General features: G+C 42.9%; 2 protein-coding genes across 3 annotated transcripts in view; one reads left to right on the top strand and one right to left on the bottom strand.

The window, feature by feature from the left end:
• The first annotated feature begins 346 nt into the window (after positions 1–346).
• CDC20B (cell division cycle 20B) overlaps positions 347–25284 on the top strand; it is a 34669-nt gene continuing 9731 nt past the window's right edge. Inside the window, exons 1-5 of the mRNA XM_054053904.1 lie at positions 347–512; positions 892–963; positions 16746–16867; positions 20921–21017; positions 23712–23822. Of these exons, the coding sequence (XP_053909879.1) occupies positions 347–512; positions 892–963; positions 16746–16867; positions 20921–21017; positions 23712–23822 (568 nt within the window). The remainder of the gene's footprint in view (positions 513–891; positions 964–16745; positions 16868–20920; positions 21018–23711; positions 23823–25284) is intronic.
• On the bottom strand, positions 7218–11642 carry GPX8 (glutathione peroxidase 8 (putative)). Of its 2 annotated transcripts, XM_009555839.2 has the most exons (3): positions 11411–11642; positions 10555–10816; positions 7218–7957 (listed from the first exon to the last, which is right to left on the bottom strand). In XM_009555839.2, the coding sequence occupies exons 1-3, from the start codon at positions 11615–11617 to the stop codon at positions 7794–7796; spliced, it is 633 nt and encodes a 210-aa protein (XP_009554134.1). In that variant the 5' UTR covers positions 11618–11642; the 3' UTR covers positions 7218–7793. The 2 variants fall into 2 exon arrangements, with proteins under 2 accessions (XP_009554134.1, XP_053911442.1); XM_054055467.1 differs by lacking the exon at positions 10555–10816.

The raw sequence follows: 25284 nt of genomic DNA, 5'->3' as shown, positions 1-25284 counted from the left end.
GCCGGGAGGAGACCCCGGGCGAGCTGCGAGGCTGCCGCTGTGTTTCTGCGCCTCTCGCACCGGGAAAAACCCCGAGCGAGCCACAAATCCACGACGGGAGGGGCACCCCCGCGCCGCGCCCGCGGTTCTTTCCCCGCCGCCGCTCTTGGCGCCGCCGCGCAGCCCGGGCGCGGGGCATCCCGCCGGCGGGCCGGGCCCCCCGTGCCGCCTCCCGCCCGCCCGCCCGCGCCCGCCTCGCTGGCCGCGCCCGTGGGATGCTTAAAGGGCGCCGCTGGGGAGCGGGGCTGGGAGGGCAGCGCCGGCACTCAGCGGCACCGAGCCCCGACGGCTGCCCGGGCAGCGCCCCATGCTGCCTTCTCCGCTGTCGGTCGCCGTGCGGACACGCTGCCCTGCTCGCCCGCCCCGCCCCGTCCCGGAGGTCAGGTCCCCTCGCCGGTCGGTCGTCGGAGATGCTGCGGGAACCGGGCCAGCCCGCCCGCGGGGCGAGAGGAGGGGACGAGGACCTGCGAAGGGTAATGTTGTCCCCGGGGGGCTGGGGCGGCCGCCGCCGCCTTGGGGAGGGTCGCCGAGCTGGCCGGGAGGGCGCCGTCCCGCCAGGGTCTGCCTGGTCCCGGCTCGTCCCGTCCGGTCCCTTCGAGCTCTGCCCGGTCCTGTCCCGTCCCGTCCCGTCAGGCTCTGGCCGGTCCCGTCCCGTGGGGCTCTGGCCGGTCCCGTCTCTTCGAGCTTTGCCCGGTCTCGTCGCGTCGGGCTCTGCCCGGTCCTGCCCCGTCGGGCTCTGCCCGGTCCCGGGGGATGCGGCTCCCGGGGGACGGGAGGTTGGTCGAGGGCGGTTCTTGCTGGGGAACCGCGAGCCGCGTTTATGAAGTGTTGTGCCTCTGTGTTGTTTTCAAGGAGAAAGCGGTGAGAACGCTGAGAACAGACGGGATGCGGAGCGGGGCGCGGCGCCGGTGGGAGGCGGCCGAGGTAAGGCAGGAGGTCGCACTCCTCTGCGTGAGCTGCACAGTCCCCCTTTCACAGTTCCGAGGCGGAGAGAAGAGGAAACTATCAAAAATAAGCGATTTTGGGGAAAAAACCCAAACCCTACCCACCCATATTATTGGTTTCACTTTCCCATTAATCCTTCTTACGCTTTCTTAACTGTAGCATCTGAAATGCGAGAAATACACAAGTTATGGTAGAGTGAAATCTGCTGAGGGAGGGAATAAAAAAGCACCTGAGGGCTTCTCCCCTTTGTCACTAGAAGGATTGCTTGTTGTTCAGAAGGAAAAGTTATTTGACCTGATTGAAGGGGTTGTAAGGGTTTACAGACCCACCTTCTTGTTTGCACTGCGAGCTGACTTATCCACTTTTAGAGGGTGGTAAAAGGGACAATGAAAAGCTTGGAGGTACAGTAGGAACGTAGGTAGAAAACATATTAATCTCCCACAACGTGCTTGACACTAAGCAAGCAGCAAAATACAGGCAGCTTGCTCCTCAAGGAGTTGACATTGATCACGAAACCTGGTCAGACTGCAATATGCAGACTGGTGGAGTGGGAAGTAAAGGCATAAACGGAATAGACTATACAGAAATGCTGAAGAAGGTGAGTAGTGTGCCCTTACGTACAAGAACAGTACAGAAATGCAGCTACCAGCGTGCTGAGAATGTTGCTCTGACATAAATATTTTAAGTAAGTGTAAACCCATGTTGCTGAAGTGAGCAAGGACTGGGCTCTCTGAGGAGAATCTTGGTGGGATGACGGCAGTGGTGTGGGCTGGAAGGGTAGTGGTGGGCTGAGGGGGAGCTAATGGCCAGAAGTCAAGAGAATGTAACAGTCTGGCAGTGCATTTTAGCTGGCTGTTGTTTCTTATGTATCAACAGCTGCTATGTGCACTCCATAGTGTTGCATTAAAAAGCTTCCTGGAAAAATCAGAGGTGGCCTCCTCTTCCTGTGGAACAAGGAAAAGTTGATTAGCCTGTACTTTTCTGTGGCTAACAGCAGCACTCCTGCAAGTAAATCATAGAACAGTTTGGGTTGGAAGAGGCCTTAAGGATCATTTAGTTCCAACCCCCCTGCCATGGGCAGGGACATCCCACTGGATCAGGCTGCCCAAGGCCCCATCCAACCTGGCCTTGAATGCCTCCAAGGATGGGGCAGCTTCCCTGGGCAGCCTATGCCAGTGTCTCACCTCTCTCAATGGTGAAGAAATTATTCCTAATGTCCAGTCTAAATCTGCCCCTCTCCAGTTTGTACCTGTTCCCCCTCTTCCTATCCCCACAAGCCTTTGTGAATAGCCCCTCTCCAGCTTTCCTGTAGCCCCTTCAGGTACTATAAGGAAGGTCACTATAAGATCTCCTCTGAGCCTTCTCTTCTCCAGGCTGAAGTGTTGTAGTGGTTTTTTTTGGTTTTGTTTTTTTTTTTTTAATTGAACTGAGATTTATTTTAAATGACTCAAGATCTGTTTTTCCGAAGCAAAGGCTTCAGCTTTGGTATTCATAGACTTTTATGCAAAGTGTCTGACTCTGTAGTTGTTTTCCAGCATGACTTCAAAGGGCTTTCCTTCAAAATTGGTGTGGTAAGTATAGTTTTACCTCCATCCAGCTGAAATCCATAAGCTTGAATCCTGGGATCTTTATGCATCCTCCATTATGTGGTTGTGAACAGAGGCACAGTGTGCCTCATCACCTAAAATTGCATCATGGAGTAATCAATGATAGTTCTAATTAGACTCTGCTCATCTAGACGAAGGGCTGGGTTCCGACACTGACCATAAACAGATGCCCAAGGGAGAAAAGGACTGCAGTAAGTGTGTGTAATACCAACTGACTTGTGGAGATAACATAGTGTACTGATGCTCATAAAACTAAGGCAAGTCACTGCAGCACTACCCGGTTCCTTTTGACAGTCTGGGATCTGATCCTAGTCGCACTCTACATAGATTTTATACTATTATGTTACTTCATGTTTTGCTGAATAGGAAATTTATTTGTGCTATTTATTTCATGACAGTATTTACTATTTGAACTTGTATAGATACATACGTGAAAGATGAGTCTCAGAACCAATGGCCAATCCTGAATTTACATAGAAAATAAGAGATGTTTCCAGGAATGTTATCTCGTGAGACATCTTACTCTGCATGGACTCTGTGTCTGGTAGACAGTGTACAGCTTAGTTGGCTGCTGTTTCTGAATGTCGCAGTCACTATGGCACTGTCACCTGCTGCAGGGACAGCTCATCACTGTTCAAAAGGTGCTTCCTTTGGAAAGTGCTAGGGTTCTAAATTCCAGGAATGCAAGTGGTGCATCTGTGTGTGATGGGAAGGCAGTGTATATTAGCTGGTTGGAATTCTGACATCAGCTAACATGCAGTTGCTATCCTTTTCCACATCCCTTGATCGTCAAAATGGAGAGCTACTGCTTTTGTATCAGGAATCTTTAGGGTCTACCAGATTATTACTTTTTTTGATTGTCAGGCTCATTGTTTTGTATTAAATTGATATTTTGTATTTCCGTTATCCAGTTATTCAAAGAATTGTGAGAATTTTTGATCTACTTAGACTGGTTTTGATCTGCTTTTAGACTCCAAGATAACAGGAAGTTTATAAATATTTGAAACAGGTAAATAATTCGAATTTAAAACAAGTTTAAGCTCTGGAAGTTTTCGTAAAGCAAAAGAAGCACAGCTAAAAACTTCACATGAGTTTTAAAGTTTGATTTTAATTTTTTTATATCAGTATTTGATAAATGTGAGTTGGCTGCTTTTTTTTTTTGGGGGGGGTCCAAGTGTTTTTATAACTGAATAGTTAGATGCTGGAAAGGTTTAAAATCACTTTCACTGTCTTGCTGCCTTCCTGTTTTGTAAAAATAGAGAAGTCAACTTCAGAGTTTTTCTTCCCTTGCTTCTCAGAATACCTTATATTTATGAACAGCGATACATTAAGACAACTGCCTATAGTCTCACCAACCAGGAGACACAATTTCAATAGGACATAATATACTTCAGAAGAGTAAAGGCTGAAATTGCATCGATCGTTTTGAGTCATGTTACACTGCAAGCTTCTGTGCAACGTACTGCCACAGGAACAGAGCGTTACCTTTGTCCTCATCCTGGCACTTCAGGCTCTTACAGAACACAAGAGAAACTCTTTGTTATTACTTGCTTTATCTGGGTGCTGCTGTAAGTGCCATGCGAGGTGGAGTTCTCCTATGAAGGGAAATAGAATTAATTTTTGTGAAGGTCTGCCGAATCAGCATGATCCTCTTGCTGTGTGTGGTGATGAGGCAGTGTACTGTTAGTTAGCTGTTCTTCATACAGCAGCAACTGGCTACACTGCCACATTAGCACATCACTGTGGAGACGACAGTATAAACACTGTTAATATCTCACGAGATCCTTAGCTGCTTTGGGGTTCAGTCCCTGCCTGGTTTCCCTGACTGAAAGGAGCTGTACTAGGTTATGCAAACTGAGTGAATGTAGGCTCTAAAAGTAAGTGTAAATTTATTTGACACACTTCTACAGTTAATCAAACTTGTTTCTAAGGAATTTAATAAATTCAAATATTAAGTAAGAGTTTCAGGTTTTGGCTCTTTGTGAATATATTTCTCTTACACCACTATATGATGTGTGGGCTGAGCAAACAAATATTTTCTGATGATGCTTGAATTAACAGGGGCATGTCCAACTGGTGACTGAAATGGATTTAGAATATTTGCACTCCCAGGCAGCTTTTTGGAAAGAAGAGCTGACAGTTCATTCTGTCTGTTGGAGATAGTGAGGATATGTCAGACCTAAGGAGTAAGGGGATCATGAGATAGGAGTGAAGGAAGTGTGAGGATGAAAGATGCAATAGGTTATGCTCAGATGGGGTTGAAGAAACTTTTAACACCCATGGACTGAACTGAACCTTCTGAAGAGTGCAGGTTATCTTAAGTTGGTGGGGCTACTTAAGAATCCAGTAAACAGATTTTAATCTATTTATAGTGTTTGTAGTTTAGTATTTTTTTATATGCTATATCCTACATAAGCTGTAAGTAGATATTTATGCAAACATATTCATATTACTTTGCTGGCTTTTGACTAAAGATAAATGTGTGCATGTATAACAGTGTTCTGACTTTCATTTTTTCTATTCACCTTTCCAAGTCTGTGTAGATTTGGCAGTTAAAGATGCTTTATTTTTATCTTGGATAACTGGTAAGTTGGTTGTAAGTAGGAGGTGATTAGTCCATCAATTATCTGCCACAAATGTTACCTTGGAGCAGCTGGTATGTCTGCTGTAGAATAAGGAATACAAACATACTGAGTTTTTGGAAGAATGTTAATTAATGGTAAACTTTGAAAAACTTAAACTCTGTGTACATTCAGGACTGAATGGTACCTGTTTTCAAATTTCTGCAGAAGCTGGTTGTAGTGTACTGTGAACAAATGGTGAAATAAGAAATTTAGTGACTGTTTTCTTGGGCAAAACCTTCTTTATCTAGGAATTTGAAGTGAAAGTAATACAGGAAGCATTGAGTTAAACGATTCTGTCCTCTCATTTGCTAATATATCATGTTATTTCAGAATACCAGGAAAGAGATTTGATCTTAGTGCTAGCCTGGAGTAATTTAAGATTTGAGTGTATCCTGTTAAAAACAGAATATGAGCTTTAGTGAGTGAATCACAACTAAGGTGTGCACACTCCCTTCCCTCCTGATCCCTTCCAAACTAGAAAATAATACAGCACTGCTTATCTTTCATAGGGTTTTTTAGTAACTTTTGTGAAATTTCCTGTATGCTGAGTAACTCTCAGGCAGCATGAGGAATGAAATAATTTTTTTCAGGTGTTCCACTGACAGCACCCAGCATTTTTTTTATACCTACTCTATTCTGTGATATGAAAAGCAAGGAGCTATAGCAGTGCACAAGAATGGACATGCATATTTTAATCATATACGTTTTCAAGTAAAGATAGCATCCACCATTTCTGGAAAAAACGGTGTCCTGCCACTTAGTTGCATGGAATATAGACTGCTCCCAGTGAAGTGGAAAGAATGCATATTTCAGTTCCCTTCCTGCTCCATCAAAGCAGCAGGGACGTGTGACAAAAATCACTTGAAGTATTCCGCTAAATGTTACCAAGTCTGGAACTGTACTTGCACAGGGAGACTAGACTAAGACACAGGACCTCAGAGTGAGAACAGGAACTGCTTTCATGGGTTGGATGCAGAATCTTGTGGTCTAATGGCAAACGGCACAGTGGCTGGTGTACAACACCAGCAGGAAGGACATTTGGGCAAACTATACCCTTACATAGGTTATAAATATCTGGAAGTCAGAGGGGTTAACTGTCATGCATAGTTTGAATTCCCTTCCAAAATGACGGTTGTTCTTACTGAGTGTGACTTTAATCTTCCACATAAGTATCAGTACTCCATCTTTTAAGATCTTATTATGTCCTTATCCTTCTGTGTTCTTTTGTTAAATTCTCAATTAATTCCACAGATTAAAGGAAAAATAGCTTTTTTTTTAATTGCTTTTGAATTTCTCACCTTTTTAATACAGTTAAATGGCTAGCTTTACTTGAAAATGGTTTGAAGCATTTCAGGTATTTTTAGTCACTATTAGTCTTAGAAAAGAACGGACTAATACTACCAGTCTTTTTTTCATATAGAAAACTCTTCTGAGACACTGCTTTCCCTCATTTCTGTTCTCTCAGCCCTCCTTTAAGACTTGGACAGCTGGAATGAGGTTTCTTATTCCAATTTACTGTCTCCCTTCATCAGATAAATCAAGACACTTGGCAGTTTGAAATAGAAGACTGGAACACAACTGGAAATTGGTTTGCAGTTACATGCAGGATTGAGGAGACTGCAAGGTGATAAGAGTGAGTCTTGAGGAATGAACCTCACCCTGTTCTTCTGCCTCTAGTTAAAGACTGTTGTTTTATTCCGGAGGTGCAAGGTAGAAGGCTGTGGAGTGTTGTCTTGGATTACCTCAGAAAACTATCTATTGGAGTGCCAGTGATTTTCGTTGCCCCTTTAATTTTACTGTAAGCAACCCTGTGTATACACACAGGCCCTGTCTTCACTGAGGTCAGAAGACTGAAAATCCAGCAGGAGGTGAACTCGGAGCTAAGGCACTGTCCTGCAGTGCAAACGTGTGGAGAAGGCTAACAAGGTTAAAGGTATTGCTGTAAAGGTGAAATGTAAAGTTAATCAAAATACAAAGTAGGCAAGAAAACATTTTTGCATATTTTTTAATAATTTCATTTTTTATGTACAAGTTTTTACAACTAAGTTGATAGTTTCCCAATTCAGTAATCTTCCTGAAGAAGCTGGTATCTTCAGTTGCAGTTGTCTCTAAAAGCCCTGCTATGATGCCTCTGGGCCCAATGTCATTCAGGCAGGGCAATTATGTGTTATTGGAATATCAGATTCTATTTGTTACTGGTAGATGGGAAACAAAACTCTTTGTGCAAATACTGAGTAATTTATCAACAAATCCCCCTTTTTTTTTTAGCTATATTCCTGCTAGTGAACAAATGTAAGTAGTTATTGCAAGCAATTTAAAGAAACATTCAGAAACTTTATGCAAATCAAAGGTCCATCCCTGCAAGGTACTGAGTACCTTGGCAGTCTCGATAACCTCAGTGGTTCTCAAGGCTGTTGCAGGAGCCAATCCAACGTTAAAAGACATAGTGTAGCTGAAAATACTAATGCCAAAGAGAAGTAATATCACCTGATGCTTTTGCTTCTAGCAGCATTTCCCAGGAATGTAGTAAGGTGGTGTACCCATACTGCTGAATGGATTCACAGTGTGAATAGGTTTTTCAGAGGTCTTCTCTTTTTTTCATGATAATCTGCCTGATTAACGATGCTACTTCTGGCTTGATACTTTCTATTGGCTCTTCAGGTCTCCAGAATTTCACAACTTTACCCTCAGGGCTGACAAGGTACTTCCAGAAATTCCATCGAGGTTCTTTCTTTGAAGAATCTGTAAGAATGGCATCAGATGACTTTAGTGACTCTTACATTTGTATTTGTTTCATTACTCTGCAGTGATTCTTCAGCTACGTATTTTGAAGTAATCTCACCTTCTACTTTGCTAGCAGTCTGGACATAGACTTACTGGTTGGTGCTAATGATCTCACAAGCAGAAGGTGAATGACGGCTTCCCTTTCTTGTGCAACTTTTTAAGAGTTTTTTTTTTCTGCTTTGAATATACTTTGCTTTCTAGGGGGGGAGGTTGTGGGGCTGCATATTCTTTGGGGAAGCCCCAGTTTTATTTTGGTTTAGGGGAAGCGAAATGGGAGTAGGAAGCCGTACTGGTGATGGTTCAATTCAGCTCTCTTCATCTCTTGACACAAAACCTTACTGGTGCCTTCACTATTGTTAATACCTGGCAAGATAATTTTTGGGATCAAGCAGCTGTCAGGAAACTCTGTAGCTCCTAGAGGAGGAAGAAATAGTTTCCTGTCTCTGGTTTTGTCCCTCAAGAGCCTCTCATGCTTTGAGGGAAATCTCTTCTTGTGGGAAGAATTAGAAGAAAACTCCAGGAGATTTTGACTGGGGAGCAGTTATTCAGTGGGGAACAATGCTGAACCTGGCACTCATTGTTGGAGGCACTGGGTTGGATTTTGTCATTGAATTACATTTGTAACTTTATGACTGTAAGAGGACACCATGGCAAGCAAATGGGTATGGAAAAGATCGTGTGGGGTCATTGGCCCATCTACTAATTATACTAGATCTCTGCTGGGTTGTTGCATCCAGGATCAGTCTTGAGGTAACATAACCCCATCTCGGAACATTCTTCCAATGTTCATTAATGCATATGAATAACTCATACAAAGTACAAACACATAGGAAGCTGGACATTATTTGAGGAAAGGTGAGGCCACAAACCTTGTGCTAGCCCAGCAAAATGCTGTAGTGCTATGAAAGCAACAAGAAGCATCTGCCTGATATTCATGCTGCCAGTGGATTCTTTCTGAATATGCTAGACAAATTGTAGATAGCAGTCACAGTCACAAGGGAGTGTAGCATGAAGATGTTCAGCTTTCTGATTGTGAAGACAGATACATGAAGAAAATGGGTGCTTCTTTAATTGAGGAAGCACAGTAGTTTCATGTGAAACAGAGGAACGTGGGAAAAGAAAGTCCTTATTTTAAAGTATTTAAGTACCAGGTGATCTTTCTACTTGTGGGTGAACACCACGTCAAATAAGTGAATGAGTGAACGTGGCAGTTCTGTTTCTATATAGGTATTAATGTATGCTACTGTTTGCACTGGTTGTTAGAATCTGGATTCATCCCACCTGTGTGGTACCTATATGCCCTAGTCTCCTCTATAATGAACTGAGAGGCATGTCTGGAGTGCATTCAGTAATTCCACTGGACTCAGAACAATGAGGCTTTTCCTGAGGACTTTGACGTCCCTAAGGGGAGATAGGAAGAAACACCATTACGGTGACAATGGTGACCACTTAAATGACTCCTAAATGATAATACTTGTCAAGTACATGAGAAGTATCACAAAGAATATGGCAAGAAGCAATAGGCTTAAGTGTTGTAAGAAAGATTTTATTTAGAAGTTGAAATAGCTTTGTGACAAAAGGAGCTGCAAGGAACTGGAGTAGTCTGGAATGTTTTAGAATCTCATAATTGTTAGAATAGTCTGGAGAAGCATGTGTAGTAGTGGTTTGGGCAGCTGTGCTCCTATATTGGGGCAGGGTGATAGAATACAGGTTTGGGCCTTCACCTACCTTATTTTCTAGTTAATAGGATGCGATAGAGAAGGGTTATGTTTTAATTATTGTTTTGTTCATATATCAGTGTTCAGTATGATATGTGTCAAATCAAAAGACCTGGCTGAAGCTCAGGAAAATTCCGAGAGGCTTTTTAAGTTGGCTTTGGGTCTGTGAGCTCTCTGGTCAGATGAAGGTTTCCTTTTGATTGTGAGGGTATGAGGCTCTAAGTAAATAAATGCTTTCCATAACTTGAGTATTTGTGCGAGCAGCTTTTGCAGGATGGGCTCTGAAGTTTATAAGACAAACTAATGCAGATCAGTGCTTTTACAGAATTACAGTGTATGTAATTCAGATTTACAATGCAGTGGACGTATGACAGCAACAAAAGGAATCTTCTTACTTGCATCTGTTTATGTTAAATCTCCCAGTGTTGTTAAGATATCCATACATACATTTTTCTCCAGCAGAATAGTTGCTTTCCAACAAAAGTTGTTTTTCCAAGCATTTGAAATGGGATTTTGTAGGTAGAAGTCTTTGCATTCAAGGGTATATGACCACAAAAAGGATATTGCTGGCTGGGCTAGTCACAGCAGACTGTTTCTATAATCACTGGGGAGAAACAGACGCTTTCAGGGAACAGCTCTTCTGACCATATTTTTGCTGTCCATGTTGAAACAAGATGAATTGTATGCTAAGGGTGCCTGTTTCTTTCTATAGACTATGAAGACTACAATGTTTGCTCAGATTAAGCCTGACAAGAAAACTGATACTGGAATTGCGGGAGAATACCATGGTTATAGGCAACTCAACAGATAAGAGAAAACAGTTAAGAGAATAATTACCTATTAGAAATTTAAAGGCAGGCTCTGCTTCTGATCCTAGGATCTTGATTTTGTGGAAAACAGGGAATGTTACTCCGTAGTTTCCTTTGGCAAAAGATTCTATTTCCTGGCTTGAACTGGGCTCTGATTCTCCGAACTGGTTGCAAGGAAAAGCCAGCACGGTGAAGTGGGAGGGACCAAACTCTCTGTGTAGTTCTTGCAGTCCAATGTAATTTTTGTCTGTGTGTTGGCAGTAGCTGGCCACGTTTACAACTAAAGTCGCCTTCAGAGAAATAAAAGTTAGACTAGTAAGAACCCCCACCCCTGAGATAGCGTAGAGATTACAATTGTCTTAAAATTGCATATCCCACTAGTACAATTGTTCCTGCCTGAAGGCTAAATTTAATTTCGCTGATCGTAATATCAGTAAATGTTTAAGAATAATAGTAACTGAAGATACTTACTTTCAGACATCCCACGTTTCAAATACAGTAAGTGGATAAACTGGAACTTGCAGCTTTGTTTAAACATAGGCATGTAAAAAAGCATAACTATGAGCATTAAAATCATATGTCAGCTTCTGTAATTCAACAAACCATTTAAAAATAAGATTAAAATGCACAAATTCCATTGTTAGGCTATATTAATTTACAGCAAAGAATATCAAAAAACATTTTTCTTGATTTATTACCTCCAGTAATTAATTCCTGGAGGAGGCCTAGATAAAATAAATTTCTCTCCAGCTTACTGTTAGAAGAGGAATTCAGCATAAATCTCTGCCATAAATTCCTATAACCACACTTTTTATTTACTTATGAATGTACATCTCTTTTTCAGTAAAGATTCAAGACAAAGACATAATGAAGTTGTAACTTACTTTCCCTCTGTACTTCTCCAAGGATATGGTCCTTCCTCGTGAATCCTTGACTTCAAAAGAATAAAAATCTTTGATTTTAGGTTTAAAAAATCTGAGTTGCAGCAGGCAGAGCATAGCAGTACACAAAACCATCGACAGAAAGACAACAAAGACCCTGACTTTGGGCACTGAGTATTTCAGAGGGTAAGTAGTTGTGAGAGACTCCATTTTTGCAGTCTTAGGAGAGGAGTCTGGGCAGGCCTGGAATGTGAAGGAGGAGCTGAAATATGAAACTTTCAGACAGCTTTCAGAAGCGCCTGTTTCATTTCACAGTGCCTCTGCTGGTCTTAAGAGCTCTTGGTGAAGTACAGGAATCTCTCTGGCTGGGGAAAAAAAAGAAATTAATGCAAAGTGTGTTCCCATCACCTAAGGGTGCTGATTGTTTGTTGAACTGACCGGTGTGGGATACACCACTGTTTGTCTGCACGCTGTCTTGACAGCTGCTGAAGCCTCTTGCGGGTCCGTGGTGCAGCTCCAGCATGTCCGCATGGCCCCTCAGGTGTCCTGGATGGAGTTGTTCAGCAGCAGGCACTGATGCTCTCAGACAGGTCTGGAGGAGCAGTGTGGGTGCCTGCTGTTAAGGTAGGAGGTGAACAGCCACCCTGTTCACAGCCCCAGTCCTGTCTCATCAGCTGCTTTGGGATCACGGCCAGCTTTGTTTGTAAAACTTCTACAGCACATGGAAGAGAGGAAAAAGGGTCCTTCTTTATAGGCTGACACAGGGGAAGAAAATAAAAGTGGAGGGGTTTTGTAGTGGAGAGGACTGATGGTGGAAAATTACTTGCCTTTTTCACTGCTGCTGGCTAATTGGCAAATAGGTGTGCTGAGATGAGATGGAAGGTCTGCAAAACTCTGGTGTCTTATATGTCTTCATTTTATCGTTTTATATTTTAAAGATGTCTACCTGTTGCTGTTGGGTTCTGAAGGTGCACCAACATATAGTGGTTACAACTCAAGAAAAAAACCAAATTTTTCTGTCTTTCTTTGTGTCTTCTCTTGCTCAGTTCTTCCCTCTTTCTTCCTGTCCATTTGCTATTCCCTCTCTTCCTCTCAGCTTTCACAATTTTCTTTCGTCCTCCTCACATTTCTCTTCTTGGGCTTTTCTAAGCTACTACTTGTCTTTCAGCTTGTGTTTCCTGCGAGTTTCTGCTAACTTTCTTTTCCTCCTAGGCCAAACCACCACTGAAGAGTGGTGATTCTTGTCTCATTTGTTTTTCTTGCTGCTGTGATTTTTTTGCTGCACAGAGGCCACATTCTAAAGGATGAAAATGGAACAGGACTTTGAGGGTGAAACCTGGAATCTGGGGGTCTGTTGCTTTTCAGTGACTTAGTCACGTGAGCTGCCCTTGATTTGTACAATATCATAGTGATATGTTAAACCAGTAGTTAAAGTCCATGTTGATTTTGTTTAACGTGATTATATAGTTTCACACAGGTCTATGTAACAGGGATGCTTGCTACTGTGACATTTCAGTACCTGTGTGGGTGTTTTATGTGATCTGAAGATAGGTAAGGCTGGATCTCCGCCTGGCAGTGATGCCTGTGAGCGTGGTGTTTTGGTAGTGGTGTCAGAAAAGGCATGCACTTCTGTGCTGAAACAAAGCCGTACTGAAACAAAGCAAACATAGGTGACGACTACTGACTTTAGTGGGATGTTGGGGGATTGGAACTAGGTGATCTTTAAGGTCCTTTCCAACCCTAAGTATTCTATGATTCTTTGATTCTATGACTTTAAAAGTGAGTTCGATTTCAGAAAATCCCAGTGTTTCAGTTACGTCTCAACAGCTTGTAACTTGTATCTAATATTATTTTGGAAAGTAAAAAATTACAAGACTTAATATTAAGTATTTACTGGAGTAGCTAATAATGATCTAGAAGCCTTTTATACTTGCTGTGCTTCCCTATTGTTACTTTCGCTGTTTCATACCGTCTAGGCTTTTACATTTCAAATCTTGATAACATTCTTATGTTTTATATTTTTCTGAAAAATTGCTCTACGAATGAATTTGAAAGTAAGAAATATAAATCTGTCATTTAATCTTTATTTAATAACCCTTAATGCATTAAGAAGTGTAAGATAACATAATAGCAAGAACAAGCCAAGCCAGTGGTGAGGAGGTTTGGATGTCAGAAGTGAGCTGATAGGAATAGAGGGACAGAATCACCTCCCTTGACCTGTGGGCCACACTTCTTTTAATGCAGCCCAGGATGCGGTTGGAGCTTGCACTTGGCCTACACCTGGTTCTGGCAATATGCGGTTTCATTCCGGGACGGGGGATGACGTGATTGAGAGCTGCTTTGCAGAGAAGGACTTGGGGGTGCTTCTCGGGAGAAGCTCGACACGAGCTGGCAACACGCGCTCGCAGCCCAGAAGGCCAACTGAGTTGTGGGCTGCATCAAAGAAGCATAGCCAGCAGGTCGGGGGAGGTGACTATGCCCCCCCTACTCTGCTCCTATGAGACCCCACCTGAAGTATTGTGTCCAATTCTGGATTCCCCAACATAAGAAGGAGTTGGAACTGTTGGAACTGGTCCAGAGGAGGGCTACAAAGATGATCAGAGGGCCGGAGCACCTCCCACACGAGGACAGGCTGAGAGAGTTGGGCTTCTTCAGCCTGGAGAAGAGATGGCTACAAGGAGACCTTCTAGCGACCTTCCAGTACCTGAAAGGGGCTACAAGAAAGCTGGAGAGGGACTGTTCACAAAGGCTTGTGGTGTTAGGACAAGGGGGAATAGGTATAAACTGGAGAAGGGCAAATTTAGGCCTGATGTAAGGAAGAAATTCTTCACCGTGAGACTGGTGAGGCACTGTCACAGGTCGCCCAGGGAAGCTGTGGATGCCCCATCCCTGGAGGTGTCCAGGGCCAGGTTGGATGGGGCCTTGGACAGCCTGATCTAGTGGGAAGTGCCTCTGCCTATGGCAGGGGGGTTGTAACTAGATGATCTTTAAGGTCCCTTCCAACCCAAACTATTCTACAATTCTATTATTCTAAGTTCTTTGGGTGAAGATCACACCACCAGCCTGGTTCCAGGCACCCAACACAGGGGTCTGCCTGCAGCCCATCTCTCAGGGAAGACCAGACCCAGCATCCGACGCTGGATAGCTGCAGATGCCTCAGGTCTTTTGAAGGGCAGTGCATGAGAGACACAAAGTGAATTTTCCTCTCTGCCACAGCCTTTCTATGTGACAAGTTGATGCAAGGGTATCCATCTGATGAGAAACACTTATTTCTGCTTTCATAGAATCATAGAATAGTTAGGGTTGGAAAGGTTGGAAAGGACCTTAAAGATCATCCAGTTCCAACCCCCCTGCTGTGGGACATCCCACTGGATCAGGCTGCCCAAAGCCCCATCCAACCCGGCCTTGAACACCTCCAGGGATGGGGCAGCCACAGCTTCCCTGGGCAGCCTGTGCCAGTGCCACACCACTCTCATGGTGAAGAAATCCTTCCTAATGTCTAGGAAGAGATAGAAGGGCAGAATCCCCTCCCTCGCCCTGCTGGCCACGCTGCTTTTGATGCAGCCCAGGGCACGGTTGGCCTTCTGGGCTCTGAGCGCACACTGCCGGCTCATGTCGAGCTTCTCATCGACCAGCACCCCCAAGTCCTTCTCTGCAGGGCTGCTCTCAAGCACGTCATCCCCCATCATGTACTGAAATCGGGGATTGCCCCGACCCAGGTGCAGGACCTTGTACTTGATCTTGTTGTCCCTCATGAGGTACCCCCCCCCCCTTTCTGTCCGCCGCGCAGGGGGAACGCGTGGCACAGCGCGGATGCTCCGATCGCCTCCGATCGCCTCTTCTCCCTCGCGCTGCCGGGGAGCGCCGCGGCCGCTGGGGGGCAGCAGCCGCCCGCCGCGGGGTGTGCGGGGAGCTGCCGGGCTCCGCCCAGAGGCTCCGGGGGTGGCAGCGGCCTTTGTGCGCAGCTGGGGGCGCGCTCGGGGCTCTGCCAGCAGCGGGCGCGGAGAGGGCGTGGGTCGCCTGGTGCGAGTCAGTAGTTGTTCACCTTTAACAGGGGCTGGGTTCGGGCTGTGCTGTGCTGTTACAGCGCCCAGGGTTTGTCGCTGCGCCTTCGTAGATGGAGTAGTTAACAGTGACTGACAGGAGAACGGGAGAGTTCTTCCCTTCCGTCTGGTTCTCCTGTGCCTTATACACAGCTACCGCAGAAACTGAACTGGGCTGCGTGCCTGGAGGCCCTGTAGTGTCTGCTCGCTGAAGGAGAGAATTGCGCTGTGTTACTGCGTCCCCTCCAGCGTGTGAGGCTTGAGGGATTGACAGAGAGACACTCGCCCTCGGGAAGGACTTGAGGGTCCCATCCCTGGAGGTGTTCAAGGCCAGGTTGGATCAGAGATGGAGCACCCTGATCTCGTGGGATGTCCCTGCCCGTCACAGGGGGGGTTGAAACTAGATGGTCCCTTCCAACCCAAACTATTCTATGATTCTGTGATTCTATCATTCTGTGATTGATTCAGAGCACAGATCAAACTTGCAGGCCTCTGACTTGGTACGGAGAAGTGACTCTAGGGGAGGCTGTTTCTCTCTCTCAACAGCCGAGGGAGCTGTTGAACTTTGAGCTTTGAATAAGCTTTGAACTCTTACTGCTGCACTTCCAGCAGTGCTGGGGAAAGTGGGGAAGGGCTCCCAACGCTGCATTTACAAGAAGAACCTCCTGGAAGATCTAGAGAACTGAACAAGGCTCCTTGGTTAATCATTGAACTCTTCAGAGAGCAAATGAAAGATGCTCTTTGGTGTTCAGGATGTGTTCCTACAATGTGATGACTGTTGGTCAGCAGTTCAGTCTTCTGTTAAGCAGACTAACAGAGCTGTTCAATACTACATGCCCAGCACTATGACACTTAGGTTCTAAAACAAGCTGAAGCCTTCCCTAGTTGATTTTCTAGAACAGAAAGTCCTGCATGCTGTCTCTGCTAGCAGTGGTGAGAGCCTGTATGGTTCTGAGAAATCTGATATTAGTTTCCTATGGGGTAGGATCATGTGTAACCAGTCAACAGGCTGGATATGAGCTGCAGTAGTAAACAGGCACTCTTTATAAAAGGAATGATGAATCTAACCTTTTTTAGACAGCTCTTTTAGGATAAGGTGAATACTCCTGGGGAAATATCTTTTTCTTCACTGACAAAAGGAAAGCAGTGTGACCTGTTCAAATGTCTGCATTTGCATTGTTCTGCTTAGTGTGTCAGATCTGCTTTTAGCGTAGTGCTACTATGAAATCAGTGCTTGACAAATATTCCTGTGTGTGTCTTTTAAAACATTTCTTTCCATTAAAATTGTTTTCCAGTGACATCTCAGGTGCCTAAAAAACTCTTCATCACGAAAACTATTGTCACTCCGCTTAATTGTCATGTTGCAGCAGGCTTGGAACAGAGGAGTAGCAGGAGAGCTGAAATAGAAAAGAAGCAGGTAAGTAACACAATGTTCAAATGCACAGGTAGGGTACTTGCTTTCCTGATAAGTTCTTTGACCTTATCTTTCACATGGAATCTGTTATGCAGATACTGCTTTATTGATGTGAAGAATGGTAGTGAGGGGAGGTTCATTTAGGAAGTGTCTGCTAGAGAAAAAGTCAGGAGCAATTGCTCCATCTTTTAGTTGATTCAGCTTCTCTCCCCTTCCTCCAGGCTATTGTCCTGGAAACTAAAATCGAAACCAAGCTAGTGAAGCCCTCAAAATATGTTTGTTGTCTCTGAGGGAAAACGTGTATTGCAAAAAATATGCATGAAGAGCATGAATGACTCAGTTTTCCACTTGCTATGTGTGAAGAAGATAGTTTCTTCAGTTGTGCAGGATGTAACTGTTCGTTTTGTCATGTAGACAGAGTGGCTATGAAAAATTTGCCAAAACGTAGCTTTCTGAGAATAAAATTTTTTTGTTTTGAAGGTCAGATTCTTGTCCAAGAATGGAAGAACATGTGGAATCTGGCTAACAAAGACTATAGATAACTTCCCTTCTGAGTGTTGCTTTCTGTTGCTGTATACTTTATACCTTTATTTTTCCTAGTGGACACTGGCACTCTTTTTTTCTTTCTAGGTGTTACCCATTGCTTTTTGGTCATCTTAAATAAACCTATGCTCCAGCTACCCTCCTGTTTCTCTTCTCTAACTTCTCAAAAATTTACTTCTCATGTGAAGCATTAGTAAAAGTTATTACCATTATACTCAAAACCACCTTTTTATTTTAGTGTTAACTAGTTGTGACTGTTTGTGTATTAAGTTGTAAACTTATTCAGTGATGACACTTTTTCTTGTGCTCATCTTTCCTTGACTGGACTAGTTGCAAGGTCAGTACTGAAGATGCTGATAGATGTTTTTATGTAATTTACTTTTTTTGACCGTGACTGTTAAGTAAGAATGCTTCAGAGATGCATGATCAATGTCCTTGCTTATAGTGGTTTTGAATCTTTAAGTAGTGTTGAGAAGTTTCTGTCAGGGTATTGAGCTCAACTTCTAAGAAGAGAATGTAGTGTCAGGACAGATGGGCTAACAGGCTTGTTGATTGATGTCTTGTACTCTTGAAGGTGATTGCATGTTGGAAAAAGACCGTGCTTTTACATAATTCTGGGAAACCTGGTCTTTGGGGCAATCATTTTCCTTTCTAAATAAGCAAAATAGTCTGGAAAAGGCTCCTTTCAACAGCAGTGGTTTCTTTCTTCCTGCCCTACCTCTATGGTCTGTTTGGAGAGTCTTAAATTATAGAATTGCTAAAATACACTGCTCATGGGTTTAGTAATCTGAGTTGAATCTACCCCACAGAGAAATTCAATAAAACTTTTTTTTGAGCTGATACATTACTTTATAGAAAGTTCTTATGTAAAACGTTCCTCCTTCCTTAAAATGTAACATCTTTTGAAAGATGAATATATGTCACTGTCTTCACTCTTAGTCATAGCGTGATAGAATGGTTCAGGTTGGAAGGGACCTTTAAAGGTCATCTAGTCCAACTGGCCTGCAGCAAGCAGAGACATTTTCAATTGTATCAAGTTGCTTAAAACGCCATCTTCCCAGAGATGGGGAATCTACTGTTCCAGTGTTTCACCACCCTTGGTAAATCTCTTACTTATACCTAGTCTGAATCTACCCTCTTTTAGTTTAAAATCATTGCCCCTTACACTGTCACTACAGGCCCTATTAAAAAATCTGTCTCTGTATTTGTTATAAGCTCCCTTTATTGAAAGACTGCTATAAGGCCTCAAAGGCTTCTCTTCTCCAGACTGAACAAGCCCAACTTTCTCAGGCATATCTCATAAGAGAGGTGTTCCATCCCTCTGATAATGTTTGCGGTCCTCCTCTGACCCACTCCAAGAGGTCCATGTCTTTCTTGTGCTGAGGACTCCAGACCTGAATGCAGTACTCCAGGTGGGGTCTCACCAGAGTGGAGCAGAGGGGCAGAATCACCTCCCTGGACTTGCTGGCCATACTTCTTTTGATGCAGCCTGGGATATAGTTGGCTTTCTGGGCTACAAATGCACATTGTCGGCTCATGTCTAGGTTTCATCAACCAGCACCCCCAAGTACTTCTTTATATGGCTGCTCTCAATCCCACACCCGCCAGTCTATACTGAGATACAAGGGGTAGTCCAAACTCAGGTACAGGACCTTGCACTTGGCCTTGTTGAACCTCTTAAAGTTCACACAGACACACTTCTCCAGTTTGTCAAGGTCCCTCTGGATGTCCCTCTGGCATCCTATTGCTCAGATGTGTCAACTGTACCACTCAGCTTGGTTTTGTCTGCAAATTTGCTGAAGGTGCACTTGATCCCACCATGTTGTTGATGAAGCTGTTAAACAGTACTGGTCCCAATACGGACCATGTGTTAGTCTTCTATCTCTACAGTGAAGAAATACACTGTAATTTGCAAGCCAGAGCTGAGTTAGAACTAAGTCAAGAGTTCTACATCAAGGACCAGAATAATTTCTGAAAAGTGTGATCTGGAGGTTTTTGAGATAACATTGTAGGATGACCAAAACCCAAGTTCTTCCTAAAACCATTTGGAAGTCAGTCCTTGCTAAAATTATATGAAAATCTATTAATCTTCTTAGATGTAGTAATTAATGTATTATTAATTAATTCATATTTAATTAATTATTAATTCAGCAATTCATAAATAATTTGTGCTGCCTGGTAGCATAAAGGGATGGGGTGCATTGAAAATGAAATCTTTTCACATTCCCGTGAACTTGTGTGGTCTCTTTGTGGTCCAAAAGCTTACTTCCTTGTATACACAAATGGTTTTCCACAGAAATGTCTGCGCTTATATTAGAGGGACACAAATCCAAGTAGTCTGATTAGCTTTCTGGCAAGTTGTCTATATAAATCATACAGAAAATGCCTCTCAGTTCTGAAGGCCTGCTGTAGAGCAGCTGGGATATACAAAAGGAGGAACACTTTTTTTTCCAGCTATGTTTTTGTAAGACATTTCTTATCATGATAACAACAGGTTGTTGAAGAAGAGTAGCACTGAATGTGCTGGGAAAGATAGGTTTCACAGGTATTGGAGAAGGACAAACTAATCTTGAGTGGCTGGTGAAAACATCAACTGCATTTCCGCCTGACCATAAATAAAGAGTTACAGATCAAACAGACATCTGTCATCAGAGCATTCAGCTTGGTGAACATTGTGAAAAAATGCATATTGCTAGGGAGTGGTGAAGAGATTCGTATCCTGTGTGAGCTGATTTGAGCCTTTGCCTGGACATTGGCTAAAAGCCTAAGCTAATTTTTTTTTGAGAAAAGAGGTTCTCATAGAAATTCAGACCTCACTTTTCTTATCTTTGTCTGCTGCATTGTCTGTTTCTTTATCACCCAAGAAAATAATAATGTAAGTAAAAAAAGTCTTGCTCCTTTGAGACACCTCGTATATATTTTCTGTTTCATATTTAATACTCGCTTAAGGAATGTGATCATGGATTCCAGGCTCTGAGACCCTCGTTTGAGAGAGGTCTCTGACGTCCAGTGAGTCTCACGATGGAATCAGTGGCCCTGCCATCTATGCACCACAAAACTGGTCTTCCCTAATGGAGAAAGCCTGGTTCTTACTATCTTCAGCAGAAAACATGGAATTGTTTGCTGCTAGAATTGGCCCAAAAGCCTGTTTAGATGAGGGCAAGAGGACAGTAAGGTTTGGTAGGTGACCTGTGGCGGTACCTACAGATGTACAGGGCCTTGTACATCTTGTACCCCTTCCGCTGGTAAAATGGCCTTGTTGAAACAGCTTTGTTAAAGTTTGAGTGATCTTCAGCAGTGAATTGGTGTTTTATGGAAGGAAAGGTAGTGGCTCAAGTTAGAGTACAGGATTTGGGCACTGGTATTCTGTATTTGTTACCAATCTCACAGTTTCAGACCTTTTATGTAATGAGTGTGGAGCCTTTTGATGGAAGTTGTGTTATCCCTTGTGCTTAATATGTATTTTGACAGATTTCTTCTTTCAGTCCTGTTTTCACTTCAATGTATTGACAGAAACGTCCTCAACTCCCAGTGCACCAGGAGGTTGGATATATCATTGCAGAAAGGGGTGACATGAAGATCTGTGAAAACACCAATTGCATCTGGAAAGGTATGCAAGTTATATTGCATATACTGGAATATATTGCTATTTTCCAGTATAGCAAATATTGTCATGCTTACTTAACAGTAAGGTAGAGCAGGCTGCATCTATACTGTAAAAGCAAGTGCATCTGCCTGTTCCAGCAACTGTTACAGAATAGTGCAGAGTGGCTGAGCTCTGCAGTGCTTGGGGTTATTTCTAGAATTCCCACTGCCTGTGGAGAGATAGTATTCCACCTCTTCCATTGTGGTTAACCTCAAGTATCTTACCTGTCCCTCCTTTGGTCCCTGTGTGACACATTGATGGCCCTGGAAGATTGATTTTCTTTTGGCTTTTGAGTCTCTGAACCCTATAAATAATGTCCGGTTGTGCTGCAGGATGTGTGCAGGTTGCATATCATATTAACTGTTGGGTATATGAGAGTGCAAGACATGAATAGATGTTGGGGTCTTGTTGCTCCTACCTGGAGGGAAAAGTAGTTGAAGCAGACTGTCTCTGTCACTGTCATCTACAGGGGACTTGGCTAATTTTCTCCAAATGATGCTGTAGAAGTGAATGAGCATAAAAGAGTATGATGTGAGGAGCTAACCAGGAAAATGATACAAATATCCACAGAGCTATTTGAGTATGAGGTAGTTCTTTACAATATTTTGTTGTGTTCTGTCTTGGGCAGATGATTTGTTTTGGTGATCTGGTTATTTCTGTATATGACGGGTTCAGAATCAGTCAGGACCTGATTCATGCTCATATGAAAAGAGTGAGGCACAGCTTGTTGTTTATGAATCTAGAGTTCAGCTCCTGTAGAAGTTGGGGGATGGAGGCATATGATAGATTTATATATTGCTTTGTTGCTCTTTTCCATGCAAATAAGACTCATTTCAGAGTAGCAATAGCTGCGGTGTAGGGATTAGTCACTATTTTTTTCCTTGATGGCAAATGAATACAGGTGTAAGGAATACCAGGTTTTATTCCACCCACCTGCTTGTTGATCAAGTGGTTTGGTGTGACAGTACTGACTACTCACCACTTCCTAAGTCTCATTTTGAGAAGTGACATGAACACATAAGAGCTGAAATCCTATCAAAAGTCAGTGATATCTGCTAGTATCCCAGGCAAAAGAACACAAAATGGTGTAACGAAGCTTAATTTACACAAATTAAAAGGCCTGTTATGCACATTGATGTGTCTATGAAGTATGTGAATAGAGCAGAAAGTGTGATCAGTATGTATTTGGGGTAGGTGAGCTACTCATAAGAGAAGAGAAATTTGAAATGAGTTACAGAGGTGCTTTCAAGCTTTATATCTCACTGTTCAATACCAGCTACCAATGTTAAGGACTGAAAACATTTTCAGAGTGTTTCAGAAGTATTGCCATTCATCCAACTTTTACAGTTAAGTGCTTTAGTTCTCCTGAATTGTGTTACTTGCCTAGCTCCAGAAGGGTTTGGTAAAGTTTTCGAAAAATAACCAAAAATCTAGATATTAGGTATACAGCATTTTCTGTACAGACTAATCTCATTTCAGTGATATTAGACCTTCATTGGGTTAAAATGCAGAGTTACATATCCCATTGGGCAGATCTGAGAAGGTTGTTCTTGCAAGCCTGCTTGATTGTTTAGCTTGACAAAACTTTAGATAAAGAAGAAAATTACTGTGGCTTGCTTCTTGCCCATCTTCAATCTTTATCTGAGAGAGAGAAGGGGTACTGCAGCTGACAGGGGAAACATTTTTTGTCGGGCAGAAATGAATTTTGGATTAGAGGTGGAGAGTGAGGACAGAGAAGGGAGGGATTGTGTGAAATAAACTCTCCGTAATTTGTTATTGGACTTCTATATAGGATGTTTGTGTGTGTTTAAGATAAAGAGTACAAAAGCCTTGTATGTGTTGAGTTTTTTTGGACAGAGAAGGTTAGTGGTAGAGATAAATAATGTCTTCTGCCCCTGAAACTTTTGTTATTCATTGTGAATACTCCTCTCTGGAGAATAATTAAAAAAGGAAGTCAAAATAGAGAAAAGCACAGAAATATGACTCTCCAGCTTTCTGCGCAAGCAAAATTCATGCACATAAAAATCTAGTGCTAAATGATTCGTAGTGCTAATGATTTTGCTTTTATTCTATGATGCCTATGAGTCCTTGTGGCATAATGTAGACAATGACCACAAAGGATGACTCTTCTGCTTGCTCATACTTGTATTTGCTTTTGTTTCCGTTTATGTGTTGTCACGAGCTTAGTGTACCGTGATCAATGTGTGTGTGCTTTAAAACCCTGTTCCTGTGGTTAGGCAATGGGGGGAGATATTTTGGTGGAAAATTAACACCAGAAAGCAAAAAAGGTAATTGCTGTATGAGGGGGGGTTGAAGTGGGAAAGCACACATGAAACATTTGCCTTAGTTTTCCTAGTAGGAAAAGAACCCCCCTCCATTCTGTATTGAGCCGTGGTACCATTTAAACAAAATAGAGTGGACCCAATTCCCCATTCTAGCTGGCTACATCTATGGAGGTTTGAAAGAGGTGCTAAAAGATGGCTTTCACCTAGTTTAGTGTGTCCAGTGTTTTGAATCTATTCAGGATAAATTAGACCCTTCTGACCTCCTTTGGATCATGGAGAGACAAATAGGGTAAGAACGTGAAAGGCTTAGGTCTGAGAAAAACTGATGATATTTTGCATTCCTGATTTGTGTGTGTTGGATCTTCAAATACAGGATGCAGAGGGGGGACCCAAAATGAGTTTAGAGCCGTTACCATCATGAAGCCTTCTATACCATTGGAGCCAGAAGTGAGGCTTCACATTACTGGCTTGCGCAATGATTACTGTAAGTTAATTTCTCCTGTGTGGTGGTTTTTGCAAAGACTGGGAATTCTTTCATATGTTTCAATAAAAATGGTGAAGGTATGTCCCCTTGACATAAAATGGAAACTCTGCAGGACATATGTATGATGTCATTTTTCTTACATGTTTGCATCCTTGAAAACTGCCTATCCCAGGATGATGACATGACTGATAAAGCCGTAGAATCAGTACTACCTAACTCTCATGCAATTTTCTTCAGCTATAGATCTCAATATAACTTTCAAATCAAACTAATATGCTTACCTCTGCTTAATTAAGTTAGATGTTTCATTTGTCAGCCCTGGATATCTAGCAGCCAGTCAACACCGAAACAACTTTATTGAGCAGACTTTGAAATCGCTCATTTTGGGAGACATCAGTGATGTTGTTTATGGTTTTGATGACTGAGACCTTCTGAACTTAATTCTCACCAATGTCTTTGGTGGTGCATAGGCAAAAATTAAACATATGCAAGTTACATGTAAACATACATGCATCTCTGGTCTACAGCAGCAAGTACATGTTTTAACAGTTCATGAGATCTAACGAACAACTCTGTATGTATGAGTTATTAGAATTGTCTCTGCGGAGTTATTTTCAACGTATGCTTACATGTGTTCATGTATATCTATGAACAGGACAAAAGCTTTATTTGTATGACTTACGCTGATTATGTGCAAGATATGTCCCAAGACTGACAGCAGTAATAGAAGACTTTGGAAGTGATTTCTTAGTACTTATTTCAGGCTGCAACAACCAGGACTTTAGTCAAACAACTGACCTATGGATTCAGCTGTTCTTCAGAGTGATTTTAGTTACCAAAATGTGATGCCAGACCTTATCCTGTAATAACATCTTTCTGTGCTTCAGGTGTCGTGCAAAATGACTTTTAAGCTGCCTTAAACGGACAGCTGAGGATTGCCCTTGGCAAGAGAGAATGTCCCGTGTTGGTATTAAATGTTGTATAGCTTCTTCTTTCGGCCTATGTGACACAGCAGGCTGTTCTGAGGCTAATTCCTGTAGTGACTTGCTTTGTCAGGATCTGCATAGGAAATGCACCCAGCATCAGGGGCAGTGAAAACAGTATTTCCATCATGTGCTTCCTGAAGGAGCTCTGAAAGTGAGAAGCAGAGTTCTCCTAATTACTTTCTGCAGTTTTTTTCCTGTGCAGTGTAAATGTTATCTTTAGTCCGAGGATGTAGGACGGACTGTAGCATATAGACTCTCTCATATGTCTTTCTCAATAACAAGAATTACCTTGGAACAACATTTTTTTCAGAACTATAGTTGTTGGAGGAGGAGCCTCATTTCTGGTGCCAGAAATCAGAGCGATTGATGTGGCAATCCAAACTACGGAATGACAGATTAAAATATTCTGGTGGGGAAGCTGTAAGTCAGATCCTGCTGTGCAAACATAGCAGTTTGTGGAGATCAGTCTTACAAAG

The sequence above is a fragment of the Cuculus canorus genome, chromosome Z (assembly GCF_017976375.1).
Source record: "Cuculus canorus isolate bCucCan1 chromosome Z, bCucCan1.pri, whole genome shotgun sequence".
Taxonomy (NCBI): Eukaryota; Metazoa; Chordata; class Aves; order Cuculiformes; family Cuculidae; genus Cuculus; species Cuculus canorus.
This window is presented reverse-complemented; position numbering and strand designations above follow the sequence as displayed.